Source organism: Acomys minous (genome assembly GCF_964271855.1).
Source record: "Acomys minous genome assembly, chromosome: 1".
NCBI lineage: Eukaryota > Metazoa > Chordata > Mammalia > Rodentia > Muridae > Acomys > Acomys minous.
The window spans coordinates 11,861,874-11,886,138 of record NC_140483.1 but is presented as its reverse complement, the minus strand read 5'-3'; the positions used below and the strand labels follow the sequence as shown (position 1 = coordinate 11,886,138).

The following is a 24,265-nucleotide window of genomic DNA, read 5'->3' as shown; positions in this document are numbered from 1 at the left end:
ATAGAGAAGCAAGAAAGCTTGGAAGGAACCATGGCACTGAGCATTTTTCATTGGTATTCGTTTTGGAACATTCATATTTATCTTAATTAATTAATCTATTTTTATGACAGTTCTCTCTATGTAGCTCTGGCTCTGCTGGGACTCTATGTAGACCAGGCTGGCCTTGAACTCACAGAAATCTCTGAGTGCTGGGATTAAAGGCGTGTGCAACCATGCCCACTATTTAAATTTAACTGACGCAGAAAAACATTACAATTGTACATATCAGTGGACAATCAGATTTGTTTGTTTGCTTGTTTGTTTATTGAAACAGGTTCTCACTATGTAGCCCTGGCTGTGCTAGAACTTGCTCCGTGCTATAGACAAATGAAATTTAACTTGTTTTGAAATTTTTGATACTTTTTATTGATTAAAATTTTAATTTTATTTTATAATGTATTTTTTCTCCCTACAGAAAACCATAGGCAAAATTGCAGCATGTTTAGAATTGCGAAGCGCAGCACTACAGGTAAGTAGAGGCTTTTTTTTGTTTTGTTGTGTTTTGTTTTGTTTTTTCTTTTTTGTTTTTCAAGACAGGGTTTCTCTGTGTAGCCTTGACTGTCCTAAACTCATTTTGTAGACCAGGCTGGCCTCGAACTCACAGTGATCTGCCTGCCTCTGCCTCCGCAGTGCTGGGATTACAGGCGTGTGCCACCATGCCCGGCAAGTAGATGGTTTTTAACTGACATGATTTTTTCTGCCAAAACATTAGGCATCCGTGCCAAAAGCTGTGCCATCTCAGGAGAGTTTTATAATTATGAGAGTTCATCAGTAACATGTATACTTACACAAGTTAGTTCATATTTTGTAAACTATAGAAATCAAAGACAGAACCCAATTTGAGGCTTTCTATTTTCTACTTGAAAGCAAGAAATCGATTTTGAATCATTTTGAATATTTGGTTTTTACCATTTAAGAGACATAGGGTACAAGGAAATCATTGTAGTAAAAAGATGTAATGTGCATATTTTAAATTTAGTCCACACAGTCTCAAGAAGAATTTAAACTGGAGGACCTGAAGAAGCTAGAGCCAAGTAAGTTTCATCTTCTGAGACGCTTGTGATGCCTTTCAGGGAAATAATTCATTGTAGATATTAACACTATTTAACACTATTAAGATTTTCTCTTAATATCTACTTATGTTATATCTTTTTAGTTCTTTCTAAATTACTGTAAAATTGTAGTAGTTATAATTTGATGTAATGTATATTAGCCTTTATTTGTTTCATTGGCTTTAATAAGACTAGTTCCCTTGAAAACATTTTTTGAGGAAGAATATAAGGCGTGGTGAGTAATGCCATTCAACTTCCATGACATGAAGGCTGCAGGCTGCTGAAATACTTCCTTGTTGGGTCTATTAATTTTTTTTCCTCTTCCTCTGAAACTTTCTGAAGTAAATGATTCCTTCAGATATTTTGGTGTTTAAGATGCTGCCTGAAAGGCTGCTAACACTTTTTTTCCTTTGTCTTTTTTGCTGGTTCAGATGAATGCTCTCTCTGTTGAAATGTCTGCAGTGTGGGCAGAGGTGAATATGAGTAAACGTTAGCTGGTAGCCGTAAGACGGGGTGCATGGCTCATCATGCGTTTGTAAACCGGGAAGAACAGCTTTCAGATGCATCTCCTATGGCAGATATCTTTGTATGGAATCATAAGTCGTAGTATTTTAGCAAAGAAGAGTGTCTCAGCTGTGTGCTCACCTTCCCCCACTTTATAGCTGAAGAATGAGAGGAAATGATTAGCCCTGTTTCTCCGCAGCCCTCAGTGGCTGGACAGGGCCTGGATCAGGTGAGCCGAGCTCATATTCGTGCAGTCCTTTTGGTGTCTCCACAATTTGGGTGAAAGGTAAAAAAAAGAACTGAAGAGATTGTTCACATCGACGTCTCAGACTGCCAGTTCCCAACTCATAGCAACTCTGCTGAAGGAGGGCGCAAGTTACACAAGAAGCTGATGTGCTTGTGATGGAAGGACCAGGGCAGCAAGAGTGTGGCAGAGTCTGTACCAGAAGGGATCAGGTTTCTGTTTTGTTTGGGTTGGTGGAGAGAAGCACACAGGCACACAGATCTGCTGTGATTCTGGTGGCTTTTTCACATTGTTAGAAGATCATATTTCATCTCTGAGCAAGACCCTTCTGCATATGGCAAGAATTATGATGAACTGTGTCATTTTAAAAGTTTTGGTTACTTTATGTAATACAGACCATAACCTTTTCATTATAAGAACTGGTAATTTTATATTCCTAAGTAGTTTTTACCTGTACTCAGTGTATGTAGGAATGACAATCAAATAAGGTGAAATTTTTAAATTTTTCTCATACATAGAGCTCTTATGATTTCTTTAAAAGGCATTAGCAAATACTTTATATGAAGTTTTTCTTATTAATAGCTTATTACCTAAATAATAAGATTCATTAATTTAAAGCATGTAGCTCCTACTTTTTATTGTCTTGACATTGCAGCCATCACCACAGTCAATTTTAGGATATTTTCATCACCCTAAAAAAAACCCCTGTATCCACTAGCATCACTCATTTTTCCCTATCCAATCCTGGCCCTCTCTAATTACCAGTTCTAGGCAACCACTAATTTAATTTGTCTATAAATTTGCCTATTCTGAACATTTTATACAAATGGAATCATATATGGTCTTCTATGACTGGCTGTGTGTGTATATGTGTGTGTGTGATATTTTGAATAAAAGCACATTGATGGCTTTAAGTAAAAATTCTGAGTCTGAGGCTGGTGTTCTCTGTGGTAGAGTGCATTCCCAGCATGTGTGAGGCACCCGCAGAACCACAAAGAAGCAAACACACAAATGCAGCAAGGTCACGGCACCAGTCAGGACTCAGGGATCTGGGTCTAAGGAAACGCCTTTGTTTCTTTCTTTTTTCTTCCAAAAAAAAAAAAAAAAAAAAAAAAAAGGAGAGAAGAGGATGTAGTGGAATCCTGGCTTCTTACAATCACTATTTTCAGTTGGGATTTTTGTTTTTTGTTTGCTTCACACACAGTTTAAGAATCTTGCAGAGGGCTCGGGGTGTGGCTTGTAGGAAGGAGGCCCTGGTTCAGCTCTCGAGCATTGCAGGACAGAGGCAGGGCAGCCTAGGTGGGGACCGTTGTGCCAGGTGCAATAACTAGAAAGGCTAAACTATTTCGAGGTAGGTATTTATTATCTCTCTTAATCATCCTCTGTAATTTCTCCCAGGGCATCAAAGACATCTCACTGGTTGCTTTTGTTGTTGTTAAGAGTTATTGACTATATGACTTGGCATTCAGAGAAATTCTCTCAGCTGCCTTTTGCTAATGACAGTTGTGGCTCTCTTGCCTGTGACCTTATGCTTGAAATATCAGGAATGGGTTGGGATACATTAATCCTGAATATCATAGTTTTCTAGTTCAAACTCCTGAGATACTATTAATTCATGCTTTTGTAGAATATTAGACTAAGAATGCTTTGCTATACCTTTTGCTTGTTTTCTTTTTAAGGCTTTTATTTGTATTTTAAAGACTTATATTAGATTTAGTTTATTTTGCTTTGTTTTGGTAAGATGACAGACGTTGCTGTGTAGCCCAGTATTCTATGAATCTCAGTTCTCCTGCCAAGTACAGGAATTAAAGTAACTTACCATTTGCTTTGCCTTCATTTTACTATTTTTTGAATTTATATAATGCTTTTCATTTGAATTTCTTGATACTTTAGGAGAGTTGTTTTACATCTAATTATCATTCCTTCCTTCCTTCCTGTCTGTCTGTCTGCCTGCCTGCCTGCCTGCCTATCTATCTATCTATCTATCTATCTATCTATCTATCATCTACCTGGGAGAGTAGAGTGCTCGGCATCTGGGTGGACATCAAAGGGTAACCTTCAGGACAGCTTGTAGGAACTGTCCCTCCACTCTATGGGTTCCAGGGATCAAACACAAGTTCCTGGACCTGGCAGTAAGCCCCTTTCCTGCTGAGCTACTTCCTGGCCTCTCTTGATTGCTTTCAGGTGATTTTAACTTGTTGCTTCCTGAAGGAGCATAGCAATGTATACTGTATCTCAGTAGGACATACTGTATACCATCAAATTTGGACATTTATGAGTTATTTCTATCAAATACTTTCTGCAACATTTTAGATGGAATATTAGTCGAGCTTTCTCTTGATTATGCTTCTTCTGTGGAAAATGAATGAGAGTAGCTTTCAGTATGTTGGACTTAGGGGATTTATTTTGCTAATGGTTTCTTTCCTTCAAAGTTCTTAAATCTCTTGAAAGTCTTGTCTGAAGTTCATAGTAACCCTGTGGCTGTAGTGATTCTAGTAACTTCTATGTTACTCCTCAGAACACGCTGCTTACTCCGACCTATCTTCCTCCACCCCCAATAAAATTCCTTTCCATTAACCCATCTTTCAGAGAGAGTGCTGCAGAGATTCCAGCTTTCCTGAAAGTTCAACCAACTTCCCCCGCCTCTCTTTATGCGATGTTTTTATATCCACGGCCGGTCTGCCCCGTAGTACTCTTGTTTCTATTGATTCCATCTGCAGAGCAGTTACAAACAGCCGTTTACTTCCTGTGCATAATCTATGCAGTGTTCTGCTTATAGTACAGACCTGGTAAATTTGTGCTGTATTCAGTAGATGTGAATGTCTTGAGAGGGGTCTTCTTACATAGTTTACAAAATAACCATTCAGAGTGAAAGTACTTTTCCACTCTGCCTACCGTGAAGTGCTGTGTTGGCATGAGCTGCAAGGGGGTGGCAGGCCCATTCCCCATAAGTAAGGAAGCTGGGAGCACTGAGTTCTCAGCAGGAAAGGGCGCTACAGGTGTCAGAGTGATGTGTAAGTACATGAAACCGCAGGCCCCATGTGAATGGTCCTCAGGTGGTGTGTCTTGTTGGGAAATTGTGAAACAGTAAAAAAGTAAGGCCTGAGGCTAGCAAAGTGGCTCAGAGTAAAGACACTGCCCCTACCTGACTACTTGAGTACAATCCCTGGGACCCATGTAGTGGAAAGAAGTAACTTGCTGCCCAAAGTTGTTCTCTGACTTCCACAGTGCTTACACAGAGGACATAAAACATAACAAGACAAATCAGTGGAGCCTGGCTGCTGGAAGCAGGCCACTGGGGGGTTCCTGGGGTTGGTGGTACACAGGAGTGTATGTGTTTTCAGAGGCCACAGCAGGGCCTCAGACCCCTGAAACTGAAGTTAATGGTGATTGTGAGCTACCCTGAGTGGGTTCTTGGAGCTGAGCTGTGGATCTCTCAAAGAATAGCATATGCTCTTAAACACTGAGCCATCTCTCCAGCCCCAAATAGCTCCTTTCCAAAGCACTGATGCCTGAAAAGAGAAGTTTACAAAATGGGAAATATTTGCAGCTGTGGTAATACATGCCTGTAATCATCCCTCTCTGGAGGTGGAGGCAGGAGGATTAGGATTTCAAGTCTAGCCTCAACTACACAGTGATTTTGAGGCCAGCTTGGCCTACATGAGACCCTATGTCCTCTGCTCCTCTTAAGGGAAAATAATTCTTTTATAACTAATACAACTTTCAGCTCCTTTTACATATTTTAAGAGTTGGCTTTTTCTCAAATGATTTCTGTGCCATATCTTAATATGAATGACAAGTACTGTCGTCCTCTCTTCCATTTTTAGTGTTTACCACAATATTATGTGAGTGATTAGCTGGTGTTTACTGAGTTATAGTTTATTGTAATCATAAAGTTCAGAAGGATGTTGTTATGTTTTGGCAAGGCAGAATATCTCTGTGAATCAGTCACAGTGGAAAGCTGCGCTGACTATGAATTCCCGCACAACAGTGCAGGTTTCTACTTTGTTTTTAAGCACTTATACCTAAAAAAAACGAAAAAGAAAGACAGTCACTTAAAGTGCAAATCCTGGAAGCTGAGTGTGGTTTTGTTCAATACTTTAAACTTCCCTGCATCCTCGTGTATGCTCTTTAATTTTAGTTCTTTCAATGGTCTGTGAAGGAAGTGATGTTCCCATTTTAGGATTGGGAGAATTCAGTAATGTATATTACTTTAGCATGGTTACACAAAGAGTTCGTCATTGGAATTATAGTGCTAGGATCTTTTTTAAGCCTACCTGGTCTTCTGGTACTTTTTTCTTGCTTGTAAACCTATATATGATTATTTGAAGAAGCCAGCCTCAAGCTGGATGTGGTGACATATGCCTGTTCAAGAGGCTGAGGCGGGAAGATGGTCATGAGTTCAGGGCCAGCCTGTGTTACATGGTGAATTCTAGGCCAGGTTAGGATACTGAGTGAAACTTTGTTTCAGTGTACCCTCCACCCCTTCCGAAAAAGCACTGCTTCCTTCTCTGAGCCCCTGCTGCTCTTGCTTCCTCTGGAATACCAAATAGCTGCGACTCCAGAGTGGGAGTGGACAGTGCCTCTATCCTGGTTCCCAGCTCCAGTGTCTTTTTACAACTTAGTTTTGAAACACTGACCCTGTGGATTTTGGCTGCTCACTGTCACTGTCCATTTACACAGTCTCCTCTGTGTCCGTCTTAACAGTACCACATTTGAACATTGGTTTGTCTACTTATTGGCATCCGCTGTCTGTTTTTCTTGAGTTTGGTCTAAAGTCCAAATGGGAGTTTTTGATGCGTGTATATCTCAATTTAAAAACCTGCCCACAGCCACTATTCATGTTTGAAGACTTCCTTGGAGGATAACCTCTACTGTTTCTAGATCTATAATATATTAATATATATATAATAACATTTTATCGTAAGAGGGACATCAGAAGAATGACCTTTGTGCTGCGAACCTTCCCAGTTTTATGTTGTTGAGATATCTACTCAAGACAGAGTAAAGCATGGTGTGGTGCTCTTTTGCTGTCCTCTGGGATGCCAGGCTTTTAGCTGCTCACATTTGTATGATAGCTGGTCTATTTGCTGGTGTGGTTTTGTATGTTTTTCTTGAATTTGGTTTAAGATCCATTTAGGAGTTATTGATCACCATATATTCTAGAAGAGTCTAAAGCAATATGGGCAGTAAGTATAGTTACTGAGAAAACAAAGATGGTGGAAGGGCAAGGGTAAGAGCTAAAGAGAGAGAATACCAATCAGTGGAAACTGTGCCTTCTGACTGTTTTCGCAGTAGATTGTATGGGCACACATATAAGAAGTTGGATAACTACTGACATCACTGGAATTTGCCATGCCATTGCAACTAGTGCCCTCCAGATAGTCCCCTGTAGAGGCTTTATGCCATGTGCCAATACGCCCTACGTCTTTCAGCTCTGAACTGTAGGACTTCCAAGGTAAAGGCTGAGTGTGTTGAGCACTAAGAGACAAGAGCCTTTTGTGTTGCCTATTTCGTGCTGTGGATTCACTTTCATGTGATTTGAAGCTTGCTATGGGGGACCTGTAAGGCTGGAAGTAAAACACAGAATTATATATGTAGAGCACCTCTGCAGACAGCAGCATCACAGAACATCTCGCATGCCCAAAGGGAGCTGTGGGGCACAGTACCATTCTGTCTGGAGACTTCTCCTAAGGATAAACTCTACTTTGTCTATATGAATAGCATATAGACGTATCCAGTACATTTTATCATAAAAGGAACGTGAGAGAAGTATAACCAACCGTACTAACACAAGCATATTGGTTTGGTGATACCAAGGAGGAAACTCAAGACAGAAAAAGATATGTTCCTGTGTCTCTCAAGTTGTCATCTTTAATGTCAGTCCTTTAGCTAAAGCAGTACAGGGAGGAGGTACCCCACAGCTTACCCAGGACCTTGTACATAGTAGGAAAACTTTTGGGGGGAGCTAATTTTCTCAAACCATCTGCAAACAAGCACAGTGGTTCTAGAATGGTATTTAAATGTGCATAACAAAATTTCCTAACAATTATCTCTCTGAGCTACAGTGTTTGGATTTTAGAAGAATTCATGGTTCTTTGTCTTTTTATTGTAGTTCTGAAGAATATTCTTACGTATAATAAAGAATTCCCATTTGATGTTCAGCCTATCCCATTAAGGTATTCATATTTATCTTCTTCCCTTACTGTCTTCTCTATGCCTGCTTTATACCTGCTTATATGTCCTTATATGTCTGTTGTTACTTTTATACAATTGGGTATCACTGATACACTTGATATCAACATTAGTAACAACAGGTAACAATCCTGTGAAGAGCTGTGAGGCTTCCTTGGTGTGCTGAGTGTTACAGCTCATTGTTTAGGTTTTTTTTTTTTCTCTCTGTCTCTTTTCCATATAGACGAATTTTAGCACCTGGTGAAGAAGAGAATTTGGAATTTGAAGAAGATGAAGACGGTGGCGCTGGGGCAGGAGCTCCTGATTCTTTTTCTGCTAGAGTTCCTGGTGAGCATCCTTATATAACAAATGCATTGCTTCATCCAGCAGGAGCTCATGTTGGTATTTTCTAGTAGAGAGTAAAACCTCTCCAGAACCCTTGCCAACTATAAGCAAAGTTTCCTGGCTAGGCCACTGTCAGTGGTTATTTAGACACACAGTGTGAAAGGATCTATCTGTGTTAGTGGTTCTCAGAACGCATGTTCAAAGATTCACCAACATTCACAGCTAAAAGGTACTGCAAGGGAAAGCAGAAACAAAATTAGCCAAAGAAAAAGGCGTATGGATCAAACCGGGGAAAAGGGGTACAGATTCCAAAGCCCCTTTTTCTGTGCAGCTAGCTACACAGACTGTATTTAATTTCCACTATAACAAGTTGTAGCTGGGGGCTGGAAAGATGGCTCAAAGGTTAAGAGCACTGTCTGCTCATCCAAAGGTCCTGAGTTCAATTCCCAACAACCACATGGTGGCTTACAACCATCTATAATGAATGAGATCTGGTGTCCTCTTCTGGTGTGCAGGTGTACATGCAGAACACTGTATACGTAATAAATAAATAAATAAATAAATAAATAAATCTTTAAAAAAAAACCAAGTGGTAGCAAGATTGTTAAAGGTGAAGTGTCTACATAGAGATTCAGCACACAGCGCTGCTATTGGGAATTCATCACAGGATCACTTTCTACCTACCACAGACCAAAATTGCAGGTTTCAGAAGGAAAGAGTGTCAGCACAAGCTGTGTGCTCACATAAACAGTTCAGGTATTGAAGGATGAATGGGGCAGATGGAATCCTTCCTTAGATCTGAGACCCTAAATGCCAGCCACAGGCCAGGTTGCAAGTAGGCTTTTTCTTAGGCCTGCAGTATCATCCTGTGTCTGTTACATCATCAGTCTTTAACCCAGTTGTGGTTGGTGTAACCGGGCCCAGGTGGGCTCCACAGGTCTGCAGAATGTTACCTTTATCTAAGAGGAATTAAGCATACACAGTGAGCCTTTTTTATTTGTGGACAAGCTTGGATGAGGCTCTTCTTTCCCTATGAATATAAATAATAGGGAAATAACACATAATAACTGGTACTACTGACAAACCTTGGGTAGAGGACATTATTTCTAGTCTCTTGCTTGTGAGATCAGATTCTTAATTCTTTTTTTATTTTTTAATTTATTAAATTAATCATTTTAAAAAGTTCCTGTTTACCCTGCATGGATGTTTATGCACCACATGCATGCCTAGTGTCTGCATAGTGTTATCCTTAACCTCTATTGAGTTCAACAAGACTTTACAAAGTGCTTTTTAAAAGCACCAACTGTGAAGGAAGGGATTAAGAAATTAGACTATTTTAGCATGAAGTTTCTCAAAAGAGACACCAGTACAAACGAGAGTCACCTAAATAACCTAATCTGTGGTCTGTGGTGTTAGACAGCACAGTGCTTCTGCCCTCTGGGATAATGATCAGGGGTTTAATGGGGTATAGTAGGAGCATGGGTGTCCATAGCATGCTGTTTATGTTTTATGCCCTGGTGATACTGACATAGGAGTGTCCACATTGTGAAATTCAGTGAGCTGCATTTAAAATTTAGACATTTTAAATGAGTGTACTGTGCTTCAGTGTTTTTTTTTGTTGTTGTTGGTGGTGGTTTTTGTTGTTGTTTTGTTTCTCAAGGCCACGCTGTCCTGGACTTGCTTTGTAGACCAGGCTGGCCTCAAACTCACAGTAGTCTGCCTGCTGACTGCTAGGATTAAAGGCGTGCACCACCATGCCCAGCATCAGTGCAGTACTTTTTAAAGGAAAACCACTATTAAGCTGTTCACAAGACATGCAATCAACTCTTTTTCTAATCTATTAGAGATCTCCTACAACTTAATAAGGAAGGGACATTTCTACACTCTCTTCAGAGAGAAGAAAATCCAAACACATCATCTACTACAGAACAGTGTGCTGCCTTATTGGCCTTCAGAATCCAGGCAATCCGTAGCCAGAGCAGAGCCTCTCCACACCTAAACTGATTTGAGTAAAGTGCCTGAGAAAACCTAGTGCCCGAGGACTACAACAGCACTCGCATGCTGACTGTTGTCAGAGACAGAAATGGAACAGCCACTGTAGGTGTGCATGACATAATTAGCATGAAGGAAACAGACCGTGTGACTTAGAAATTCCTGTTTCAGAGAAGTTGTACCAGAATATGTTCATCACTGTGTGTATAGAAGTATTTTTTTTAAAAAAATCAAAACTTGATGAGCTCAGATGTCCATGAACAGCAGAATTAGTGCATACATTCCATTATTTATCTAATAAATGCTATATAATTTCTTAAGCCTTTCTGAGGAGAACCCAACTAAATATAAGTACTCCCATTCCCTTCATAAAATGTCAAAGGTAGTTCTTACCTTTCTGAAGCTTGTCTCAGTCCAGTGAAAAGCACTCCTTCTTTAAGTGCCTGTGTTTCTAATTGGACAGCCAGAGACAGTGTGCACGGTGCTATGTTGTGTGTATGTTCAGAATTATTCCTGTCCCATTAAAAGTTGTTAATGAAACACTGCAGTGAAGTCCGTCTTCCCACTCTTAACTTTCTATGTTGTCTCTGTATTGGAACTAGGAAGTAAGAATAGGAACTAGGTGTGGTATTTATGCCTATAATCTAGTGTGTGAGACTGAGCTTAGAGGGTTGCCTTGAGTTTGAGGCTAGCATGGGCTGCATAACAAGACACTGTCCCAAAAAATAAACACCAAACCCACAAAAAAGAAACACATTTAAAAACTTACTTTTAATAGCATTATTATAGTATTCATATTATAAAATTTATCTACTGTAAGTATACAATTCGGTGATTCTTGATTTATAAAGAATCTAACTAGAATTTATAAATTTGACATTTATGATGGTGACCACCATACAGTTTTACAGCATTTCCATTGCCCCCACCCCCAATTTCATTATGCCTGTTGACTGTCAATCAGAAGTTCTTTTTAGAAGATACTGCATCATGTACTCCAGATTCTTCATTATTAACAGTAAGAAAGCAAATTGTTGAACCAAAATTTGATAGATACCAACCAAAACCCTATGTAAGTGTTGTGTTCTGTATATGGTTTAACTTATTGCATACATACAGGATTGAAACCAGCCATTTTCTTGAGGTTGGGATGTTCTCTTTGGGGTGGGCTTTTGAAGTTTTGGTTTGGTTTAGTTTTTGCCAGCAGGATTTGTGTGGAGCATGTGTGTGCCTGGTGCATGTACCTAAATTTGTGGGTACATATGTCCATGCACACAGATCTGGAGACCAAAGTGTGTTCAGTGGAGTGTATTCAGCAGTAACCCTCCTTCAGGCAGGGTGTGAACTGGAGTCTTAGCATTTGGGATAGGCTGTGTTCTCTCAGGGCTCCTCTGCCCTCCTCGCCCTCTGCTTCTAATGCAAAGGTCATGGGCAAGTGTAACCATATACAAATTTGTACACTGGCTTTTCAAACTCAGCTCACCCTCAGCACTTAGGAGGCAGAGGCAGGCAGATTGCTGTGAGTTCGAGTCCAGCCTAGTCTACAAGGTGAGTCCAGGACAACCAAGGCCGCACCGAAAAACCCTGTCTTGGAAAACAAAACAAAACAAAACATAAATCAAACTCAGCACTCAGCTCACAGAGAAAGCACCAAGCTATGTTCCCAGCCAGATCTTTTAGTTTTAAAAGTTTCATTGGTGAATGGAAATATTTCAAACTTTCTAATTGCTCTTGCAGTTTTATGTTGCCATTCCCTCTAGTAGTAACTTCTAAAAATAAATCATACAGAATAGAATGAGGAAAAGAGTAGGGAATTAGACTTTAGTAATCTACTTAATAATTGAATCTCTAAATACTAAATTATAAATTAGTAGTGACTAAAGGATTTTCTCATCTCTACTCTCAAACTCCCCCCATTCCCCCTACCTCTCTGGCTTTTTGAGACAGGGTAGCCCTGGCTGTTCTGGAACTTGATCTGTAGACCAGGCTGACCTTGAACTCAGAGATCTACCTGTTTCTACTTCCAGAGTCCTGGGATTAAAGGCATGCAGCACCGCTCCTGGCTTTTTTTTTTTAAATTAATGTATGTATGTATTTATTATGTATACAGTGCTCTGCCTGCATGTACATCTGCAGGCCTGAAGAGGGCATCAGATCACATTATAGATGGTTATGAGCCAACGTATGGTTGCTGGGAATTGAACTTAGAACCTCTGGAGGAGCAGTCAGTGCTCTTAACCCCTGAGCCATCTCTCCAGCCCCTGGTTTTTTGTTTTTTGTTTTTTTAAATGTGTTTGAGTATTTTTTGCCATCATGATTATGCACAATGTTCATGCAGTGCCATCAAGGACCAGAAGAGGTCATCAGATAGCCATGGATATCTTTGGACTTGTGTTACAGCCAGCTGTGAGCTGCCATGTGGGTGCTGGGCCTTGAGCCCAGGTTGTCTGGAAGAGTGTCTAGTTCTCTTAACTGCTGAGCCATCTCTTTAGCCCCACAAGCTTCTCAAGCTTCAGAATGACACATTTTTTTCTGTCTGTTTTTTTTTTACAAGTTCATATTCAGATGTAATATATATGTATTATGTGGACCTACTATGTTATTGATTTTGTAATAGCTTAGAGCTGGGCACCCTTGAGTAACATGATTATTTAATGAGCTTGCCATAATAATTCAGCTTTTAAGGTGTTTGTGGGGTATGGAGTGCAGATTTAGCTTATTTGTTCATAGAGAATAACACCAAGCCAGATGTAGTGGTGCATGCCCATAATCTCCATACTCAGTAACCTAAGAGCACCCTGCAAACCAAAAGGAATAATACAGGCTTTGAGGTTGCTAGAAAGCAAAGTGCTAATGCCTGCCTGGTTACTAAGTTACAAGGAAATCTGTGATTCTTCTGCTTGCTGAAATGTTTACGCTGGAATTATTGATGCCCTAATTTGTATTGTGGTTCCTCTGTTGCCAGGTACTTTATTGCCACGGTTGCCGTCAGAACCAGGGATGACATTACTCACTATCAGGATTGAGAAGATTGGTCTGAAGGATGCAGGGCAGTGCATCGATCCCTACATCACAGTCAGCGTGAAGGGTGAGGAGTGCTGAGCGTGGCTTTCTTTCTGGCAGATGCCGTGCTGCTTTCTACTGGGAACACTTGCTTTTAGAGCAAGGGCACCTGTGTCCCTAGCAACTTGTTTTAATACATCTGTAATGATAAGAAATCCCTGGGGTTGATCTTTAGTCCTTCAGTGTATGTTTCTGATAGATTTAATGAAAATATTTTTAAATGTATAGCTTAGACTTACTTTTCCTTTTGGGCTTGTCTGTGTTTCTTCTTATACTTCATACTCGAGACCCATTTAGGGACTTGGCTAGCCACATACAGTCCCCTTAGCAGCTAGGGTCTCGGCTAACCACACACAGTCCCCTTAGCAGCTAGGGTCTCGGCTAGCCACACACAGTCCCCTTAGCAGCTAGGGTCTCGGCTAACCACACACAGTCCCCTTAGCAGCTAGGGTCTCGGCTAGCCACACACAGTCCCCTTAGCAGCTAGGGTCTCAGCTAACCACACACAGTCCCCTTAGCAGCTAGGGTCTCGGCTAACCACACACAGTCCCCTTAGCAGCTAGGGTCTCGGCTAGCCACACACAGTCCCCTTAGCAGCTAGGGTCTCGGCTAACCACGCACAGTCCCCTTAGCAGCTAGGGTCTCAGCTAGCCATGCACAGTCCCCTTAGCAGCTAGGGTCTCGGCTAACCACGCACAGTCCCCTTAGCAGCTAGGAAGCTAGCTAGCTATGCATAGTCCCCGTAGCAACAGAGACAGCTTCCAGAATGCAGAATTAGAAAAAATGCCTCCTCCTCCACAGGTAAATAGTGTAGCCCTCCAGTTCTTATAGCAGGTTCTTGATATGTGGATGCTGCAGTGGAGGGTAAAAGTAGAGACTGGGAAAAGCGTCTGTCCATAGCGCACAGACCCTGAGAGCCAGTGCAGGACAGGAAAGTATGTTATCACAGTTAGAAAGTGTAATTATACTGGTCGTTTTTTCCCCTGTTGCCCCCAGAGAAACCCTATGGCTGAATTCTTTTGTTGTTGTCATACATATTATGCAGTACTTTATTTTAAAAGTATAGCTGTGATCCCACTTTCCTGGCAGCTGAGGCAGGAGAATTACTTGAGCCCAACTTTGGAAAACATATAATGAGACCCTGTTTCCAAAAAGTTAATAATAAAAATAATTATTCTTCAAGAAAAGATATATGTTCATTTTAATGTGGATATTGAGCTCCAGAAACATATTGAAAAGCTAACCAAAGGTTTGTGACCATAATCTCTGTCTTCCCATGGACAGCACTCATTTGAGAGTGTGTATGCAGTGGTTCAGTCATTGTCCACAGCTAGCAGGGTCAAGTCATGTTATCGAGAAGCAACCACTCTTGATACAAGTGGTTGACATGAAGTTTTCTAAAACTAACCAAAGAACCAGATGTGAGCTGAAATTAAATGGAGGCAACTGGCATCACTTAAGAGAAATCAATTCAGATCCATATGCTCACTAGTAATAATTAAAAGGAATTTAGCCACTGAGAAAAATTTAATAAATAGAGACCATGACTGACAACACTAATGATGGCAACACTTAAGTCAGTGGTTCTCAAACTTACTAATGCTGCAACCCTTTAATACGGTTTTCCATGTTGTGGTGACCCCAACCATAGAATTATTTTTGTTGCCACTTCATAACCGTAAATTTATTACTGTTATGAATCATAATATAAATATCTGATATACAGGATATCTGATACATGATCTCCAAAGGGGTCGCAACCCACAGGTTGAGAACCACTGCTTTACGATCAAACCAGCTATCAAGTGTGGAAAGTATTTGTTTTTATACATTGATAGACTATTTACAGAATGTAACTTTCAGGAAGGTGCTCTGTAAAATATGAAATAGTAAATTATTTGTAGTGAGTGTTAAGTTACCTTTGCATGTATGTTGAACTGAAACATGATTTTGGGTGTCTTTAAGAACTAAAATTTTCAGATGTACCTACCAATTAACATCTTTGTTGAGTGATAAATATATAAATACTTATTTGTTAAGCCTAATGCAGAACCTGATTAAGTGAGCTTCCCAGATCCTGGAAATTAAAGCCATACCAAGCAGCTTAGTAAATTATCTGGTTGTACTAAGTCAGGTTACGTTTTAGGAAATATAACCAAATATAGGTGCTATGTATACATTTCTTCACTGATAAAAGGGGGGTTTGTGTGTGTGTGTGTGTGTTTGTTTGTTTTGTGTTTTTGGCAGCTTTCATGCTCATCTGACTTGAGAACAGTGGAGGAGTTTGACTTAATTCTAGACTTCAGGCCTTTCCAGCCATGCCCTTCATCACTGTTGCAAATAGAGACTGAGGGCCACATTGTAGTGAGATATACATACATACATACATGCACACATGAACACACACACACGCTTCAATCTTAACTGCACACATTAGAGTGGCCTGTGCCCTCAGGAAGCAAATTCTTTCCCCTCTTAAAGATCAAATTTGATCTGCAGACTTGTTTTCCCTCCCTGTGGTCTCCATCCTCTCAGCTCAGCTCCTGCTGCACACCCATGCGCAGCAGCAGTTCCCAGGCCCTGCTCATACAAGGAGGCTTCCCTGTGAGCCCCAGAATCCCTCCCCATCCCACTCTTCAGGGAATGTGGCCTTTGGTGGTCTGTAAGTTCGATTGCCCCTAAGTGGAAACTTGTTTCTCTCTAGATTTGAATGGCATAGATTTAACTCCTGTACAAGATACTCCTGTGGCTTCAAGAAAAGAAGATACATATGTTCATTTTAATGTGGATATTGAGCTCCAGAAACATGTTGAAAAGCTAACCAAAGGTTTGTGACTATAATCTTTGTCTTCCTATGAACAGCACTCATTTGAGAGTGTGTATGCAGTGGTTCAGTCATTGTCCACAGCTAGCAGAAGTCAGTGTCACCTGGTTAGTTGGTTTGAAGAAATCCAAATAGTAATGTTTTAAAATGTTGAGATTAGGTGCTGTGTTATCTGCTTGAAAAATGACACTAGAATATAATGTTCTTATTAAAAACGTTTACTATTAAGTAAAAAAAAAATTTACTATTAAGTAAAAATTTAGGCCTTGGAGCTGGCTCAGTGGGAGGACCTGAGCTGGATCCACTGCACCCATGTAAAAGCCAGGCATGACAGCCTGCCAGTGCTGGGCAATGACAGATGAGTGGATTCCTGAGGTGTGCTGATCAGCCAGGCGTGCTCCAGCTGGGTTCAGTGAGAAACCCTGTCTCAAGTAGTAACGTGGAAAACTGATGAAGATACTGACATTAACTCCTTGTTTCTTCATGAACACATATACACACATACACACATACACACATACACACATACACACATACACACATACACACATACACATATACACACATACACACATGGCAGTTTTTCTTGTTTTACTGAGTAGAGGGTGCTGGAACTCCTGATAAAATGCTCTCTAACCCTTTCCTTCCACTTTCACTAAGTAGGAAAATTTAGAACATGCAGCGATGGAAAAATGTCACCTTTTAGCACAGTGATGCTGCACTGCCCGCCTAGCACAAGTCTTAGTAGTAAATACTGGCAGTTGCCATTTGCCCAGTGACAAGTCAATATTCTCTGCTTAGATGTTGAGATGTTAGGCTCTGTAGGAGGCTTTTGTGAAGTGAATGCCTTTAGAAACAGTTCCTGCAGCCTCTGTAAATGTTTTACTTCTCAAAGCCAGGGCTGTGGCGGAGGCAGCCCCCAAAGTCCAATCGATAAGCCATGGTACAGCAAAGCAGTGTTTTTTTTGAAGTCCTCAAGGTCATTCTGATAGACTTCAGAACTTGAAACTCCCTGGGTTAAAGAGGATGTATCAGAGAGTGCTGGGTAACTAAGGAAGAGATTGCAACCCCAAGTGTGCTTTATGCTTGCCTTCTCCCTGTGGCTCTCAGTTCTGATGGGAAGACAGTGGTGGTCCCTGGACTAACCTGTGCTGTGCTCTGTCCTTTCCTGGTAGCTGATGATTCGTTGAAGTATATTCAGGGCTTCACTATTCCTTTTCTCCAGTATTGAACTGAATATTTAGTCACTATAGTTCTAACTGATGCTAATGAAATTTCATGTTTATAAACATTTTATTCGTCTTTGGATACCTTAATTTTACATTTTTCTTAACAATCATGTGGAATACAGAGTTCTGCATACCAAGACTGCCGTAAACGTCTTGTGTTCAGATGATGCAGATGAGTAAGAAAGAGCAAAGGTGGCATGTTTGGGCTTTGGTTTTCAAGCATAGCTTTGTTAATATTTTTTGGCCCTCAGACACAGTCATGTGTTCCCTGGTGAAGAGACTAAGAAATGTGATCTGATCGCTCCAGAGCCTCTTCTTGATAGCTGTTTCTAATATTGGTGTAGGAATGACAAGAGATACTACACCTTTGTGGATTTGGTAGGGTCCTGTGCTTAGGGAAATTGGTCCCCAGTAGCCCATGGATGTGATCCTTTTGTATGAGGGGGAGTCCTTAGCTAAGTGCGCCTGTCTCACCCTCTCTGTCCTTCCTGTGTGACCTGAGTTGACTGGCCTTTGCTTGATTTGTGAGATGCTCTGTTTGTACCCAAGTGCCAAGGCTGTTCACACATTTCAGAATGTTGTTAAACTTGATCAGTGAGAAGCTGTACTGTCACTAAAGTAGATGTCTGTTACAGTCTTTAAAGACAGGACCAACATCACCCTGCCTGATGCAGAAGGAAGTAGCAACTAGTTGAGTGAGACATGGACTCCCATCATTTTCCATGCCTGTTTTAGAAATCAGTATTTGGCTACACTGGTGAGGTAACTTATTTCCCTAACCTCAGCTGTTTGTCCCTTGGAACAGAGAGCTTATCTGCTGGTCTTTGGAGGTGTGTAACTATGTAACTTCCTCATGCTCCATTCTCAGTGCTTGACTGTTGCTGCCTTTACACTGGCCTTCCACAGCACTTCTTGATGTAGAAGTCCGAAGTTGCAGGGGAAAATACACAGCTTAGGACTCTAAAGCAGGCATAGGTAACATTCAACAGCCCATGACTTGAATTTAGATTTGTTTTAGGAGGAAGCAAAGCTAGTCAGGCTTGACCATTTTAAAAGAAACATTCACTGCCAGTCTGCGCAGTACATGTGTGCTTTTTCTCTGTGGACTGTGTTCCTTTTCTGGAATTTTTGTTTTGTTCTGAATTTTTTTTCTACGTGTGGTTATCATAGTTTGGGTTTCTGTTGCTGTAATGAAACACCATGACCAAAAGGGCAAGTTGAGAAGAAAAGGCTTTATTTGGCTTAGACTTCCATATTGCTATTCATCAATGAAGGAAGTCAGGACAGGAACTCAAACAGCAGGAACCTGGAAGCAGGAGCTGAGGCAGAGGCCATGGAGGGGTGCTGCTTACTGGCTTGCTCCTTGTGGCTTGCTCAGCTTGCTTTGTAATAGCACCCAGGACCATCAGCCCAGGGATGGCTCCACGTACAATGGGCTGGGCTCTCCGCCATCAATCACTAGTTAAGAAAATGCCTTACAGACCTGCTAACAACCTGATCTTATGGAAGAATTTTCTTAATTGAGGCTCCCACTTCTCAGATGGCTTCAGCTTCTGTCAAGCCTAAAATAAAACTATCTAGCAGTAGTGTACATGATTTTGTATTTATGGGTTCATATGTATATGCACCTATACCTATGTGCAATGTATATAGAGGCCCAAGGCTGACAGTGGGAGTATTCTTCAATCACTCTTTCTTATTCATTGAGACACATTTCTCAGGTGAACTGAGAGCTCACTGATACAGCTAGTCTGGCTCCAGGAATTTTGTCTCCTTCCAAGCTCTGGGAATGGCAGGCAGACCACCATGGTCGCTGTCATTTATGTGGGTTCTGGAGAATCTGGATTCCATCTGTACACTTGCCTGACAAGTGCTTTAACCTCTTATTCCTGCTCAGTGTTCTTTGGTCCTAGTCTTGAGTTAGTCTAGCTCAGGAAGTTTTGCTAGGCTTTGTATAGTTGATATGGAGAAATGTTAGACACAGCAGGACTTGGGGTGGTATCCCTAGCAACCAAGTCACACCTCACCAGATTGTATTAACAGGTTGCTTTGTGGATTCTGCAAACCATTGCTTGTTCATATGCTTCTTGTGAGTAAGAAAGCTAATTAACATACAAGGTGCTGCCTGGTTTATGTGCCTTTCGATTTCTTAGGTGCGGCCATCTTCTTTGAATTCAAACATTACAAACCTAAAAAGAGGTTTACCAGCACCAAGTGTTTTGCCTTCATGGAGATGGATGAAATTAAACCTGGGCCAATCGTAATAGAACTGTAAGTTCTGGGCATGGCACATGGAGCTTGGGGGCCAATCAAACAGAGCATTTTCAACAATTATCTTTCTGTTGTGGTTACAGATACAAGAAACCCACTGACTTTAAAAGAAAGAAATTGCAGTTATTGACCAAGAAACCACTTTATCTTCATCTACATCAAACTTTGCACAAGGAATGATACTGATACAAATAACCTGGAATCCGTGTGACTTTGACCACTCAGAAGCCATCATCGTTCTGTGCAGTGTATCATCCTTCAACAAGCAGCAAAGGAGTCCTCCCATGCCAGCTGGCCAGCGAGTCTGTTGCAGAGCCGGACCCCAGAACTCAAAAGTCAGCATGTCACTGACCTATCACTACTTTGGATACAGATTTTGAAACATTTTTACTTTTCTATTAATTGTGCAATTAATAGTCTATTTTCTCATTACCACTACTACCCTGTTTCCCGGACAGTACCTTTGTGGTAGATGTGCTGAACTTCAGACAATGCAGCAATAAGAATGTGCTAGAGTTTACATCCTGCTCACTTTCGCTCCAGTATGCTCTTCTGGTTTGAATGTCACACTCTGGGTTAAGGTGGGTAGAATTGCTCTGAGAGTTAAATTGCCTAGCCAAGTCTCCTTAGAAGTGGTCTAGCCTGATGCCATGGGTCACCTGTAAAGTGTGCCTGGCCAGATGAGAATCAATCACACATGGAGTATTCCCCAGCTGACCAGATTGATTTCCTGAAGTGAGCACATGTATCGTCAGGCGGATTATTTATCTGTTCTTCTCTATCATACTGCTAATTCTTGTAGATTTAGGGTTAACTTGGGGACCATCTCAGAATAACTACAGAATTTTACATTTGTTTACAATGTCGTTTAAGTTGTATCATTTAGGAACAGTTGTGTCAGATGTTAAGATGCTGCGGGATAACTGCTGCTTTCCTGACAACCCGATGTGAGACCTTCAGACGCATACCTCTTCTTAGTATGCAAAATCTGGAAAGATAGTTTATTTTTTTTTAATGTAGGTAGATAGGACTGCCATTTATTTCCTACTTAGATATACAGTAATTCATCCATATGAAAATATGCAGGTCGTTACTTTATTTTGACTTGACTATTTACTTTTGATTTAACAAGGCATAAATAAAACTTTTAGAGCACATGATGGATAGTTGTTACACAGGACATTAAGATTATGTGAGGGGCTGTCTGTGGGCTATAGAGCCCAGTGAACAGTGCACGAGGGGACTGCACTGTCCGTACTGGGCCTGTTTTTAAGTAGTGTAACCTCATCAAACCATTCAATATATTTGCTTCTTCAAGTTAAATAACCACAATGAATGAGGATACTTTAACCTTGCCCTTCGAGAGACCTAGTCTCACCTTTCAGCACCCACTAGGTCACTGCTTACTAGGTGGATGTTAATAAAAATGGCATTTCAGGTTTAACTGGGAAAAAATCCACAACGAAATTAATCTTGATTGGATTGATTCCAAATGCTAAAATAATTCTGTCTATAGTGGTTCTGGAGTATGAAGAATTTGCCTTAAATTAGCTCATGGCCCAACTCAAGCTTGAGATGTGGATCCCCAGACTGTAAGCTCCACAGGGGCAAGGGCCACATCTCTGTGTCATGCCAGGTTCAAAGGTGCTTGGAATTACTCTGTGCACAAGGAGTACTCAGTACCTTTTGTTTGATGTTGCTGACTAGACCCAAACAATAATTCCTTAAAACCTGTTATTAAAATGTAGCAAAGACTGTACATTGTCCTTTCTCTTTCCTCACAGATCATAAGACAAATAGCAAGGTGGTAATTTTCTGTGCTGCAGCACCGATCCTTCACATGAGCATGATTTTTCTGGACTACAGATGCAGGACATCGGGGACATCACACAATAACCTCAGCTTTAATTCACACCCAAATGACAGGACTATCTTAAAGCAGTTACCCCAGAGCATTCCCCATTTCAAAAATGTCCACTGCACAGTGCCTTGTCTCTAACAGAGGTTTTCAGACTCAGGCACTGCTGCTTCCTAGTGAGCTTTAACCACTCAACCCAAACACAGTTAACTGAGGGGCCTTCTGAAACCACAGTCTGTTTACCTGAGGTGTGATGTCCTCTGTGCCATCTGTAGACTGACAGCTTGGGCTTCTGTAGCACTTGGTATATGATCAGACGGGGCTGAGGAAGGGCCCAGATGTGCTACGGGGGTGGGGGGGGAGGGTTTCTCTACAACTTCCTGATGATTTTTATGATATACGACAGGATAACCAAAGGGCTTTAGAGGGAAATACCCTAATTTTGCATTAAAACGGAAAAAGGTTTACCTTACCTTTACTATTTATCCTCTTAGCTGGTATAATATTTATATGCCATCTAAACTTAGGTAGCCAAGATAGCTGAGGCAGTAGGATAGCAAGTTTGAACAAGCCTAGACTACATAGATGAGATCCTATTTTTAAAAAGAAAGGCAAAAATTAGAAATTTTCACTTTTGTCTTGAGGAGGTTGCCAGATACATTCGACTTGTGTTCGCAATTTATTTATTTTTTTAATATGGTTAAAAGATGCTATGTGCTGTGAGCTTAGATGGTTCAGGAGCATTTACTGTATTTGCAGAGAACCAAGGTTCAGTTCCTAGCACCCAGGTAGTGGCTCTTAACTGCCTGCTAACTCATTACAGGAGATCTAGTGCCCTCTTCTGGCCCCATGGGCACCAGACATACACGTGTTGCATGTACACATATGCAGGCAAAACACATATGCATAGAATAAAAAAAAATTTTTTTAATGGCATGCACTATCCTGTGGCATTTTCTTATAGACATAAAATCTGTAATTCCAGATTGGGGCCGGGCAGGTTGGATTCTTACTGGAGGATTTACAGGCTCCCTTGGAACTTCTGCATTAAAAGACCCTGTCTTTAGCCGGGCGTGGTGGCTCACGCCTTTAATCCCAGCACTCGGGAGGCAGAGGCGGGCGGATCACTGTGAGTTCGAGGCCAGCCTGGTCTACAAAGTGAGTCCAGGACAGCCAAGGTTATACAGAGAGACTCTGTCTCGAAAAACCAAAAAAAAAAAAAAAAAAGACCCTGTCTTTGTATGTCTTCAATCATTGAAGTTTCATTTCACATTGAAGCTTTGCTCATTTTCCAAAGTCCCCAGAGGATTTAACATTGCACCACTGGCATGATTTGCCCTACATTTCAGTCATTACTTCACAGAGAGCAGTGTCACAGAAAGCAATTTTCACCTTTTCTAGTTTTAAATATTGTAGCTCTTATATGGTATGCTGCTAGTTACTGAAAATAAATTGTCTGAACTAGTTGTTTTAAAGACAGTGTAAAGAGGGTGCAAGACTTTTAAGTATGACACAATACCAGACTATTAGACTTACCTGATTTATAAATAAAAGCTTGAGTACTAATTTCTGAGTATTATCTGCTAAAAAAAAACCAGATGTGGTAGTGCATGCCTTTAATCCCAGCACGTGGGAGACTGTGGTAGGGAGATCTCTGTGAGTTTGAGGAAGGCCTGGTCTACAAAGAGTCCAGGCCAGCAAGGGCTACACAGAAACCCTGTCTTGAAAAGCCAAAAAAGAGAAAGAACGGGAGAGAGAGGGAAAGAGAAAGAAAGAAAAGAATTGAGGTAGGCATGGTAACTCAAGCCTGAATACTAGCCACTAAAGCAGCTGAGACGGGGATCACTGGGAGTCTGTGGCCAGATTGGGTCTCAAATCACCATGTAATTGAATTGAGTTCATCCCACAGATGTGGACTGAAGACATACATTAGTTTTCTAGTTTACAGTCATTCCTCCTCACTCAGTCACCTTCCTGATTTTTTGTCATGCTCCTTGAAAATCAGCTGCAAGGTAATATGAGAATAGACAGACATTTGTAAGAACAAATGATCTTAGTTGTGGCACATGATTGCTTTTATCTTGTTGTCCACCCTTAGTGTAAGAATGGTTTTGAAAGCAACAAAATATTAGGTCAAATAATTTAATAAAAATCTCCCCAACATGTGCCAAGGCATGTGTGGATGGAGGTCAGAGGACAACTTGTGGGAGCTGGTTCTTCTGTGTGGGTTCAGGAATCAAACTCAAGCTGTCAGGCTTGGCAGTAAGCGTCACCTGCTGAGCCGTCTCACTAGCCCAAATGTTTGTTCTTGGTTTTTGAGACAAGCTCTACATAGCCCTGGCAGTCATAGAAATCCGAGATCTACCCTCCTCTGCCTCCTAGGTACTAGGATTAAAGGTGTGCGCCACCAACACACAGCCCCAGATAATTCTTGATACTAATGCAAACTCATATTCAGAAAATCATTCTCAGGCAGTGAGTACCAAGAAAGTGCAGAAATGTAGAGTAAGTGGGGTCTCTGGCTTATTTGAAATAGGAAGAAATTCTTTGTAGAGCTCATTAGTGACTTAGTAACTTAGTATTGTTGCACCGCTGCAGCTGAGAAGCCCAGTTGTCAGGTTTCCCAAACGATGTGTGTCTCAACCCAAAGAATCAGCAGACACTGGGAAA

The 24,265-nt window shown here is 41.0% G+C and overlaps 1 protein-coding gene across 1 annotated transcript in view; it reads left to right on the top strand.

Moving 5' to 3' along the window:
* Nucleotides 1–21,492, top strand: part of AIDA (axin interactor, dorsalization associated) — a 37,031-nt gene extending 15,539 nt beyond the window's left edge. Inside the window, exons 3-10 of the mRNA XM_084769262.1 lie at nucleotides 455–508; nucleotides 1,019–1,073; nucleotides 7,955–8,018; nucleotides 8,258–8,361; nucleotides 13,316–13,438; nucleotides 16,118–16,240; nucleotides 19,620–19,737; nucleotides 19,821–21,492. Coding sequence (XP_084625388.1) covers nucleotides 455–508; nucleotides 1,019–1,073; nucleotides 7,955–8,018; nucleotides 8,258–8,361; nucleotides 13,316–13,438; nucleotides 16,118–16,240; nucleotides 19,620–19,737; nucleotides 19,821–19,917 — 738 coding nt within the window. The 3' untranslated portion in view covers nucleotides 19,918–21,492. The remainder of the gene's footprint in view (nucleotides 1–454; nucleotides 509–1,018; nucleotides 1,074–7,954; nucleotides 8,019–8,257; nucleotides 8,362–13,315; nucleotides 13,439–16,117; nucleotides 16,241–19,619; nucleotides 19,738–19,820) is intronic.
* Nucleotides 21,493–24,265: the final 2,773 nt, after the last annotated feature.